The following is a 12,656-nucleotide window of genomic DNA, read 5'->3' on the forward strand; positions in this document are numbered from 1 at the left end:
AGACCTTGAATCACTCTCCACTGTGTACCTCACCCACCTCTTGACGGTGCTAAGGGAAGGGACTCCTGGGGAAACGGGACTTTGCAGCCTGAGGCTTTGATGACAATATGAAAATGACCAGGTTTTGTTGAATTAGGCTGTTTGTTTTTTAAGTAGTGGTGAGTCTGCTCACTTGATTACTTAAACTCTAGTAAACTCCGTTCCGGTCCTTCATGAGTTTACTTCTTCCTTTCACTGTGCTGGTTCACAGCAGCTGGTGGAGGAGAGGCGCAGAAACCTGACTCTCATGTAGGGAAATCCAGGTGGAAGATATGTGGCCAGGCCTGGCCATCTCTTTGAATTCCTTGATGGAGCAGACAAAAGCGAATTCAAGCCAAAAACCAAGGGATCAGTATATGAGTAAAAAGGCTCAGGTGCCACGTTCGAAGCCATTCCTGTCCATCAAACGGATAAAGGAGCTCGAACTCACCAACCGCCACAGTGCAGCAGCCTCTCTTCTGAAGCACCCTCCTCCCCACTCGAATGCTTTCCTTCCTGGCAGTGGCCTGGCTTCATGTGCCCAATCCTTACCCTGGATGCCAGCAGCACTTAGAGTCCCATCTACAAGCCCCCACGTTCTTCTATACTGTTTTGTCATGGACAAGTCTTTGCTTCCCAACCATGCTGAGGGGCCTTGACTGTAGACACCTGGTCCCATCCATCTTCATTTTTCCAAAAACCCAGTGTGGCTCCTGGGCACTTTGTAAACCTCTTTCATAAGTGAGGATCGGTTGACTGGTTGGGTAATGAAGACTACCCTTGGAAAAAGAAGGCAAATCAGCCTTCCCCCTCTGAGTCACGCCTATCACGGAAAACATGAGCTTCAAATTTCGGACCGTATTTTCCCATTCATGAGAAGTCCTCCTGAGTTCCCATCAAAGTGTCTGGAGAGCGATGCAGGCAAAGAGCCAGAGAGAGTATATCCAGTCAACTAGGATCCGAGACAAGGCAGGCCCGTTTTTACTGTTAGAATAAGGTAGTAATTATACGCTGATAGATGCAGTGTCCTGCCAATACCCAGAGAACTTGGAGGCAGACCTGGGTGGAAGTGAGAGGTCACCTCTGGCCCTCACGCAGTACTGAAGAGTCAGAATTCAGTTTGGAGTCAAACTGGCTGAGACTGAGTCCATACAGGGCCCCAGAGGAAATAAGGTCATGTGAGCACAAAGGGTGAAAGTGGAAGTCACGTGGGTGGTAAGATCCTTTCCAGATCTGTGTGATCCTAGAGGTGTGGCCCATTCCACTCGCCCTTGTCCGTCCCTTAGGCATAGACACACCCACTCACTAAACCAGGGTCCTGGAAGGTCTTCTCCAAGTTTGTCCTCGTGACAAAAAAAAGAGAAATTCAATTCGGTTCAGGGTCCCTGGTCCCTACATGCTTGTGCTATCTTTTGCTATCAGGGAGGTGCTACCTCTACTCTGTGCCTCGAGCTCATCATTTCTCCCCCTCTCCGCCCTTGCCTTGTCTTGCTAGAACTACAGGCACCTGGTGGGAGAGTCATACTCCTTCCTACCAGCATCCTGAGGAAACAAGGTGAGGTTTACCTATTGGGCTTAACAGAAAAGGAAGGCGGCCCATGAAGAGCAATGGGGCTTTTAAGAAAGAAAGCTCTTAATCACAGATATCAAGAATAATAACAAGGGGACTAGAGAAAATTGCTCTCAAAGCAAATTGCTCTTTTGTACAAATGTTCCCTTTATTTGGGTTTTCCCTAGTGTGCCATTCTTTCTTTAAGGCTTGATGAACAGATGCGCTTTTGAAAATGTGGATTAACTTATCCTTTTGTTGACCCTTCCCACTCACCCAAACTCCTGGGAGCAGGGATTATACAAAAAGCCAAGTCAAGCCTCTAAAGTGTTCTTCTTCACCTTAGGTAGCCTTTGATTCACCAGGTGCAGAAATCTCGGCCCATCTAAGCAATCAATTACATAGAACCTTAGAAATGGACCGATTCTTGGGAGGTCATCTCATCCAGTCCTCCACCTCCAGAGGCAAGAGGCTGTGATCTCCTGGGGCAAAATGTACTCATACTCATTACCATCCTGTTACCCCTTTTCCTTTAAGATCAATGCCACATCTACTCCTTTCCAGCCACGGTCAATAGTGTCCTAAGAGTTCTTCCCTGAGGGTGTGAGATGGAGCAAAATGGCATTCTAGCCTCCAAGAATCTGTCACATCCTTGGCAGAGACCAAATCCCTAAAAGCAAGAACAGGATTTGGCCCAAAAGTCACTGGCAAGAGCCCCACAGTTTTTGTACTAGGCTGATTCGCATATTCTTATCCAATGTTCTGCATCTCTTAACCGTGAAGGTGTTAAGACATATGAGCATCCCATCAAAACGATTAGTGGATGGAAATGTGATGCTTTTCTTCCATGTTTGTTTGTTTGTTTGTTTGTTTTTTCACAAGGTTAAAAAAAAAAAATCTCCAGATTCACTTTCACAAGCTCAGTTTGATCCCTATGACAGATACCTCCTGCCTCTTGTTGATTCATATTCACATCTTCATTCCAAGGAAACAGCCTGCATTGTAGGGTCCTGGAGAATAATGCAGGGGATGGGCATTGAGGTGGGGAAGCTGTTGTGACCTGCAGGTGCCAGTTGCTGTGCTATAAACATGCCAGAAACAGGCTGGATTTATGGCAAATTAGTGCCACATGGCATTGATCCTTTCAAGTGGGGTCCTGGCAAGTTGTTTTGTTGCATCCCTTACTAACGACCAGGGGGATCAAAATGTGCTTTAGCACTCTGGCCAGGATGAGGAAGACTTCTATCTAACATGACTAAAATCACTGCTTCCAGGAAAAGACTGAATTTCAAGTGTGGTGGCGATAGATCAATCCTCAGTTCATGTCATGGTCAAGTAGATCTTCCCTGAGATGTGCTGATGAGGGAAAGTTCAGGCCAGTGTGAAGTTCTTCTCTTCCTCTTGTTTGATAGTATTAGCTGTTTGGGATTTGGTTTTGACTTAAGCCTGAATTTTGGGGTATCGGTTTATAGTGCTGACCTCAAGGTTGTGCACCTGACTTGGGGTTCAATATAACTCCTAACGTGTCCATACACTTGCTAACGCCATCTTGAGCTGACAGCCAGGGCAGGCATAATTAACCTGTGAGAAACAAAGAAATGATAAATCACCACATATTTGATTCTCTTTGTTGATGTTTTGCCATTTTAGACCAGTAATTTTCATTGGCTCTGATTTCTGTAAGATGGACAGCATAGTGAATAGAGAGACTGTCTTTCCCACATCCCCCCCCCAAATTATCATAAAAAAAGAAAAGGATAGACAGTGATAATACTGGAGAAAATCCACAATAAATTAATTTAGCTCTTTTTAAGCCTGGGCTAGTCAGATTAGATGCCCACGTTTGACCTATTCTAAGCCATAAAGAAAACCAGTGGAAAAGTAAACTGAGAAGGAAAGACAAGAGATATTAGCACAGATACGCGGAGCTGGACAGGCCTTATGACATTCTTTCCAGTCCTACTTCTACATGAAAACATATAATGATGAAATGTGACTTTGTTGAATTACCATACGTTTATTTGAAAGCCAGAGGAGAAAGACCCTTATAGGATATGTCTACTTACATGCATGCATATGAGGAGGGTCCATTACACTAAATAAACATCACAGTTGTAGCAACTGATGATGGGCATGCCATCCAAGTTGCCTTGGATAAATGCAGACCTATAATGGCAATGAACTACAGTCATTACCACAACACAAGCGAGGAGTTATTTGGAGCTAAAGACCTTTTTTGTTTCTGTTCTTCTGGTTGCTGTTGGCAATAAAGACAAATCATTTGAAGGGGAAAGAATCCAGTAATGTACATACTAAATGATCTAGAAGCAGATGTGATTCTTTAGCTGCCCACTGTACTGGGGAGTCACTCTCAGAAAGGCTGCATCTCTGCCTGTTAGCCATGGCAATAGAACTTGTTATAACTTGATTTGTTTGTTTTCTTTTTCATTATAGTAGACATTCCAGAAATACACGGAAGAGAGGGCTATGAAGATGAAATTGATGGTGAGTATTGCTATGATTTAGCAGATCATCATGAAATTCAGGTTTGGTTATAAAGATGTCAACAAAAATAATGCCTGGGGTATGAGAAGGCCAAAATTTAGAACTACCAATCAGAAATAGAAGGGAAAAGAATCCAGAGAGCAGTGAAGAAACCATCAATTGCTTTGTCAAGGTCAAATTTAGAAATTTGGAAAGTTTATTGAGTTCCTTCTGCCTAATCTGAAACAGGTCCCCTACTTCAGGCAACTTTCGACATTGATGGACTTCAAATCTGGATAAACCCTTTAGAAGTAAAAGCAAGGCTCTTCCAAATGTGTTGCTGCTTGAACCCATTGACCTCTTCCCAAAAAGGACCTGAGTAAATGAGTATAAATGTGAATATTCTCCTAGGCTTTCTGTGGTTTCCTGTTCCCTGGCTTGGGGGGGGAGCCTTTCTCACACTATCCAAGACTCCAAGTTGGGGCCCATTGCCAGATTTAGGTTTCTTTTCTACAATGCCCATCTTGTATTTAGTCCAAGTTCTATTCTCCCACTTCAAATACACATACTTCAAGAGGATAAAGCAAGAGCCCTGACTGGAGGGCCGCCGAGCAAACATGTAGATATAATTTCTCCCCTCGACTCAGAGCAGCACATGTCTGTCTGGGCTTCTCTGAGTGCCAGAGTTGATCTGCAAGAGAGATCACCACAGTTCCTCTCAAAGAACAACTTTAGACCAAGATTGATGCATTTAAGAAGAGCTGTTTATAGAACAGCTGCTTTTAACCCGACCTTAATCAAACACTTCAAGTGTAGTTATAGAAACAGAGTGACTAACCCAAACAGCACCTTGTTAACTCAATGCAGACTCTCCCTGCGAAACCCTGTCTAACGCTCCTTTTATGGGCAAAGCTGTGGAACTGGCTTAAAAGGAGAGGCCACAGTAGGTGTAGCAGCAAGAGGCACTATGATGGGTACAGAGAGCAGGGGATAAGGATACAGAAAGCCGGATTCCTATTCCCAGTTTAACTGCTTGCTAAGTCTGGAACCTCAAGTGAGTTATCTGGTCACCTAATTTCTTAAAAACCTGAGTTTCTTCATCTTTCTTTTTTCTTTTTCTTTTTTCTTTTTTTTTTTTTTTTTTTTTTTTTTGAGAATGGGAGGTGGGGAGGAGAGGCAGAGAGAGAGAGAGAGAGAGAGAGAGAGAATCCCAAGCAGGCACTGCCTGTCAGCATGGAGCTGGTCACGGGGCTCGATTTCATGAATTGTGAGATCATGACCTGAGCTGAGATCAAGAGTCGGACACTTAACCAACTGAGCCACCTAGGTGCCCCTGAGTTTCTTCACCTGTTAAAAAATTATAATAGTACCCTGTCTTCTTCGTGGAATTATTAGGAAATCTTACAAAATGAGCTGTGGATGTGGTCATGCCTTGGCCACACTATGGAAATAATAAGTATATTAGTCTTCTAGGGCTGCTGTAACAAAGTACCACAAACTGGGGGTCTTAAACAACAGAAATTTATTTTCTCACCTTTCTGGAGGCTAGTAGTCCAAGATCAAGGGCTCAGCAGGGCCGGTTCCTTCTGAGGACCATGAGGGAAGGAAGGATCTGTTCCAGGCCTTTCTCACTGGCTTGTAGATGGTCATCTCCATGTTTTCAAGGCAATGTCCCACCTGTGTCTGCCTCCAAATTTCCCCCTTTTATAAGGACACTATCTGTATTAGATTAGGGCCCACCCTAAAGACCTCATTTAAAGTTGATTATTTCTATAAAGACCTTATCTCCAGGGGTGCCTCAGTGGCTCAGTCGGTTAAGCGTCCAACTCTTGGTCTCAGCTCAGGTCTTGGTCTCGGGGCCATGAGTTTAAGCCCTGCGTTGGGCTCCACACAGGATGTAAAGCCTACTTTAAAACAATTCAAGGCCCTTATCTACAAATAAAGTCACATTCGGAGGTACTAGGGGTTAGAACTTCAACATACGACCATATGGGGGACATAATTCAACTCATAACAGTAAGGTAAGGTGTATGTCAAGTGAGTGTGGTGGCTTGAAAAAAGTCTGCTGCTCAGATGGCCAGCAATACTAAATTGGGAAACTTGTCGTGTGAAAATGGTCTCAGCCTGTCTATCCTTTGGTTGAACTTGAAGCAAGTGGACGTGGGGGGTGAGGAGGCAAAGAAAGAAGCGTGCCCAGATCACGGGACCACCCCAGTGTCCCAAAGGCACCCTGAAGCTTTTATCAAAATCTGAGCTTACCTAGTCGGAGTCAAATTATTTAAATATCAAATACTTAGTGCTAGCTATGTGCTGGACACCAAGCACTTTACAATTATTAATTCATTTAATCCTCCTAGCAACCCAGTAAAGGCAGCCTTAACAGTATCCCTGTTTTATAGATGGGAAGACACAGGCAGAGAGGTTAAGCAACTTGCCCAAAGTCACACAGCAAAGACCTGGTGAGGCTGGGCTTTGACGCCAGCCAGTGCACTTTCAGGGTCCCCCTGCTTGTCCTTGTGCCCTGAAGAACCTCTACACCGGGCTGGGGCGGGGGGGGGTGGGTGTCATTCACTTCACCTCGAAAGAGGCAGTGCCCACAATTCTCATATGCTTTGTGTCACAGATGAGTATGAGGTGGACTGGAGCAACTCTTCTTCCCCGACCTCAGGGTCTGGTGCCCCTTCGGCCGACAAAGAAAAGAGCTGGCTCTACACATTGGATCCCATCCTCATCACCATTATCGCCATGAGCTCCCTGGGCGTCCTCCTGGGAGCCACGTGTGCGGGGCTCCTGCTCTACTGCACCTGCTCCTACTCAGGGCTGAGCTCCCGCAGCTGTACCACGCTGGAGAACTACAACTTTGAGCTCTACGACGGCCTCAAGCACAAGGTCAAGATGAACCACCAGAAGTGCTGCTCCGAGGCATGACGGATTGCACCCAAATCACATCTGACGCTTCATTCCAGCAAGAGGGGCTAGTGAAGATTACGTTTTTTTTTTCCCTTTGGAAACTGAATGCCATAATCTCGATCAAACCGATCCAGAATACCGCAGGTGTGGACAGAACAGACGAGTAGAGGGAGGCAGGGCGATGCTGCGAAGGGGGTTACAACCCACCTAGAAGCGCGGTGGCTGAGTCGTTGCTGGGACTAAGACGGGAGCTCATCTCTTTGGGGGTCACAGTTCTATTTCGTTTGTGAGTTTGTTGTTATTATATTTTATTTCTTTGGTCTGTGAGCAACTCAAAGAGGCAGAAGAGGAGAATGACTTTTCCAGGATAGAAGCAGAGTGGTGGTCATGGTACTCTGCTTCGTCTTTCTAATCAACACTTGAAAAGCAAAAGGTCTTTTCAGACTTTTCATCTTTAGGAAAAAAAAAAAGCTAAAAAAAAAAAAAAGCCGTCCAACTTATCCTGTCCTCTGATCGTTTTACGACTTTACGGGATTTGCTGTGTAGGTTCATGCCAGCCAACCCTACAAGCTGCCGTTTCCAGTCCTAGCATTTAAGTAGGATGTTGTTGCCTTTAACTTTTTTTATCCAGGGGAAAATTGCCATTTTAGGGTCAGCATGAATAGCTCTTTCTTATATGCGATTTAAAACAAACCAGAAAGGAAACTTCACACGTCAGAAATCCACAGAAGCACCTCCATGTTAGAAGCGGACAAGCCTTAACGTGCTTTGCGACTAGGAGCCATTCATTACATCTAGACCTAGAATTTGTGGCTGTGAGGCTACTTCGTGGGGCCTCTGGTGGTGGTTTTACTTTTTCTTTACCCTCCTCCTTGCTCTTCTAAAACATACACACACGCACACACACACACACACACACACACGTGCGCCCATTTGTCGGGCGTCTCGTCCCCAAGGCATAGCATTGTTTGATACTCTCAGAGATGGGGTGGCAAATTCAGGCTGTTAGTATGTTTTTCCCCCAGTGAAATGTAACTGGAGACCACTGGACGGAAAGGAGAACAGTGGAGAGGGAAAAGGAAATCCAACCTCTGTGATCATGTCATAGCCAAGGCTAAGCAGACTGTACAGAGACGTTTTGATGAATCAGTCTCTCCTATAGGCTAGTAAACATTGACTATTCCTCGGGGTTTACAGCATTTCAGGAGAGGCAGGTAGGATGTACGTGAGCTGATTTGAGCCAGAAGTATGCACGGACTGTGGACCAAAACACTAACAACACTGCTTCAATCCCGGAGAGACCTATGTTCTTAGGTCTCTCTTAGGTCACACACACACACACACACACACACACACTTTATGTATTTTTTATTAAGTGCCTTGAAACAATGAAGAAAACTGTATTTTCCCTCTATGTAGAAATCAGTGAGTATCCTCTAAGTAAGGCATCCCTTCTTCCCTAACCCCTGTGGCCCCACTGCCAGCTCCCCCAACTCACCGCTGATCCTACTAATGGATTGAGCCCTGCTTCCCAAGGCGCAGTCATAGCCCTCGATGACTCTCAGCTACTCTAGAAGGGGAGGCATCAGAAAAACCGTGTGAAGGATAAGATTGTCCGCGTCAAGATCCAAATCTTGATTTTGTAGTAATGCCTAAAGATTGCCTGTGTGCTGGAAATACCTTTGAAACCCCACCAGTATGCCCAGCCCATTGCTTATCAGTGGTAAACTGTCAGACCATTTTTGCTGCTATGGTCACCCACAAGTTCATTTGTCTCCTACCCAGGTGAAAGGGAAAGGGTGAATGGGACTGGCTGATTCCCTTACATGTTAACTTACGGAAATACTAGTTCAAATGGTAATGTCACAGTGTTTTGTATGCAGAGAGGGAGAGTCCAAACCAACAGCTATTTATTCATATATGTGTGTCTTTGCGAGCCTTTGAGTTCTCTGTATCTACTGTGTATGTGAATGGTCACGTGGGACTCAGTGATGTTGTTGTGACTTTGACCTAGGGCCCGAGTGTCACCACTGATCTCGCACTCGTTGGCACAGTGGTAGTTAGAGGTGAAAAGTAAAGCTGTCAAGCCCAAGGGCTTAGCTTTAGGACCCCCCCCCCCTGAGCTGGGCATGCAGCAGAAGCAAGTTTTTCATTAGCCCACCCTCCTCTTCGCCTTCCCACGTAGCTCAGTGTTCAGGAAGCTAGCGAGTCCTAGGGATTTCCAGAAGTTGCCTGCAGAAGAAGAGAAGTTCAAAAGCCTACCCTGGGGGTCCTGGCCCGCTCATGCTCAGCGGGCCATTGTACAGTTCCCCAAAGACCAGCCCTGTCTTCGGCCTGCAGTTCGCCTCTAAGTTACCCACAACCCAACCTGCATCCCTCTCCCAGTCCTCGAACCATACTCACCATTGGCTGGTTTGAGGCCCTGGGTGGGCCCTGCTAAAGGAAAGCTGGCCATCCGGGGCTGCATGTAGATACCTCACCAACACCGGAGGCTGGGCTGTCCTAAGACAGAAAGACAGTGGGGCCTGATTCTAACTCGGCCAGGGGGCACCCTGGTGCATTTGTTTTCTCTATCTGCAGGTAGGCTAGCTGACCCGTCTCCTTGAATTGTTCCCTTTGGGAAACCCAACTCACAGTATTGATCTCCTTTTTTGCCTTGTACTGAATGACACATTACCTCCACGCTCTCCCGGACTAGGCAGTCAACAGGGCCACAGGGTTGCTTTCTCTCTTGGGCGGGGATGGGGAGTTGACAGGGTTGAGGGTCCGAGGAATGAGCATGAATACAAGAACACAAGGGGAAAGGTTAAGCTGTCACACAGAAGATTAACTTTTCCAGAGTTTGCAGCTAAAGGTATTCGACCATTCGCTGGCTGAGCCAGATCATGGGAACTTGAGAGCTTTTACTGTGATTCTTCAATGTAAAAAATAAACGACAAGGTCAAACTGTGTTTATATGATTTGTATAAAGCCTTTTTAAGATTGCTATTTAAATAAACATTATACCAGAGATATTTTTCTGCGTATTTTTTATCGGAGACAAAGAGACTTGGATTGAGCATGACCAAAGCATCCCAGTTTGCCCAAGGCTTCCCCTGGTGTTAGTACTGAAAATCTTATGTCCCTGGAAACCTCTCAATCCCAGCCAAACCAGGATGGTTGGTCATTCTCCTAGGACAATGTTTCTAAACACTTCTTATGGAGTTAGTAGGTCAACTGGCTGGCTTTTTATAAAGTGAAAGATGGGGATGGGGAATGGGCTACCTGGACAGGTCGGCTACTTTAACTCAAAGGCTTGCCCAGTAAAGTTCCAAGACTATGATCCCTGTCAACCTCCCGCCCCCCCGCCCCCAAGATATTGCCAATCCCCTGCAACTTTTGACTCCTCACTGCTTCTTCCTGGTCAAACATTAGCTTGTCAACATCTGTGCTGATTTTAAGGTCTGTGACACTGCTCCTCAAAGTGTGGACCAGCGGATTAGCATCACTTGAGAACTTGTCAGAGTTGTACATTCTTGGGCTCCACTCCAGATCTACTGATTAAAACACTCTGGGACGAAGGCCTAGGGATCCTGTGTTTTAACAGCCCTTCCAGGGGGTTCTGGGACACTTTCAAGTTTAAGAACCTCTGGTCTCAGAGAAAGGCAAAGTAGCCTGGCCTCCCAAAATGGTCAGGGATCTTTTCAACGATGGGTTATTAGATTCAAAGCAAACTAGACTTTGGCCAGGGAAAGCTGAATTAGGATGTTGAGTTCACCTCTAGGCAGTACCAGGTCCCAGGGAAGGAGGAGGGAGAAGCTGTACCATGAACTTCCCACATACACATAAATGGGAGACTCCACAAGACAAATTTGCCACCCCCCATCCTGAGGCTGTATTCACCCTGGAAAGGAAATTTGGTTCAATCATTTACTCAGGAAATGTTTTTGAGTACTTCCTGATTCTATAAGCTCTTGGAGCTTACACTCCAGTGAAGGGGACAGAAAGCAAATAGCCAAACACATAGAATAAGGACTGGTTATGTAAAAGCAATAAACCGGTGGCTCTGATGGAAAATTACTAGACATTGAAGGTGTAATATTTGTGTTACTTGAGTTTGTATTTGCAAAACACGGCTCTTTATTACTGATGTTATAGGATTTGCAGTAATTACATAAAACTGTCTAATTTTAGAGTCAACAACACTTATCATAATGAAATCTAATGAATCTGAAATCTAATACAATATATCTCTTTAGAACTCCCTTTAAAAAATCACTAAGGTCACTCCCACTAACTGGGTGGTCAGAAAAGGCCTCTGAGGAGGTAATATTTAAGCTAAAACCTGAATTGACGGGGAGGAGTCAGCTCAGCCAAGTGCCTGGGAGAAGCTTTCCAAATTGAAGGAACAGCGCTGAGAGATCCCCGCTGTGGGAAAGAGTTTGCTGCGCCCCCTAGGAACACAAAGCAATGGTTGGTTAAAAGCAGGATCTTGAGGGGGAAAGGCATGGAGAAGAGGCTGGGGAGCCGGGTAAGATCCTTTAAGGCACAGTGGGGAGATGCTCTCTGATCTGTATCACCCTTTGGCCTTCCTTAATTTAGAGAAAAGACAGCTCCTCACCCTGACCCCCACCACCACCCCTGGCCATTCTTCACTGGCCGGTAAGATCACCACAGTCAAATTTCTGCAACTTCCCTCTCTGCCCCCCTGTGATCTTGACGGTATCATGTGTCTCCTGAGATGCCTGCTTCTATCCTATTACTGACCTTAGCAACAATAACAGAGGTTACAATGAAAGCAAATTTGTACTTGCCTTTAGTTGAGATTTTGGGTATTTTCAAAGTCCTAAGAAACTAATAATATCTCCCGGTCCCTAGCCATCTAGTGTTTATATAAGGTCTTTTTTTTTTTTTTCCTTATCTGCATCCTTCTGGAAATGTTTATACAACCCTCAGGGGAGGGAGTGAAATGAAGTTGGAACAAGCCCATCCTTGAGGGAAACAGGACCCATCTGGATGCTGAGGTGCCCTTGTCTCTGCGACGTTGGTGGTAGTGATGGGGGGGGGGGGGTGCGCGGCGGGTGAAAGGGAAGCCTGAAGAAGAAATGGAAAGATGACTCGGTTCCAGCTCTTACAGGCTTCAGGCTCTAATCCCAGGCTGAGCTAAACAAATTCCTGGGGAAACATTTTCCCCGCCAGGGGACTGGGTGTGAGAGGAGGAGGTGATGGTCAGAATAGGAAATGCTACCTGTGTGGGTCCTCAGAGCCGCCTTGCATCCACCCACAGGCTCCACAGAAACTGTGACTCTTGTTCCCATCAACAAAATGGGAAGGGCCCTAAGAAGCCAAAGGCCTGGGAGGCAGAGGCACAGCTTGCTTCTGAATTCCCACTTCTCAGAATTCCTGGGCCTCGCAGCCTGCAAGGCTTGGCCTCCTTGTTCCTTTCCTTTGACCCTGTGAGGAGCTTCTGGAGGAAGGGCATGCCTTCTCCGTACTCCCTGAAGACCGGGCTGAGAGACCTCTGAGGGAGGGGCTGCCGTTGTTTTCGCAGCTTATCCAGAGAATGACACCTGTTTCCTCTCTCTTCCCTGCCAGAAAACCCCACACAACACCTGTGTGTGCAGGCACACGGTTCCTGTCATGGCTGGCTTTCAAGTGCTATGAGAACGAGACCCTTCCACTGAGGACTGATGCCTCACCTGGCCCCAGGGTCTGA

General features: G+C 46.0%; 1 protein-coding gene across 3 annotated transcripts in view; it reads left to right on the forward strand.

Annotated features, from left to right (window-relative positions):
- The window catches only part of NRP2 (neuropilin 2), a 116,965-nt gene extending 106,990 nt beyond the window's left edge, over positions 1-9,975 (forward strand). For 2 of the 3 annotated variants that reach the window (XM_086719412.1, XM_086719413.1), the window contains exons 16-17: positions 4,022-4,072; positions 6,675-9,975. In XM_086719412.1, coding sequence (XP_086575538.1) covers positions 4,022-4,072; positions 6,675-6,979 — 356 coding nt within the window. In that variant the 3' untranslated portion in view covers positions 6,980-9,975. The remainder of the gene's footprint in view (positions 1-4,021; positions 4,073-6,674) is intronic. The other variant, XM_086719414.1, reaches the window with a different exon arrangement.
- The last annotated feature ends 2,681 nt before the right edge of the window (positions 9,976-12,656 follow it).

Source organism: Puma concolor, chromosome C1 (assembly GCF_028749965.1).
Source record: "Puma concolor isolate L17-30 chromosome C1, mPumCon1.1.hap2, whole genome shotgun sequence".
Lineage (NCBI taxonomy): Eukaryota > Metazoa > Chordata > Mammalia > Carnivora > Felidae > Puma > Puma concolor.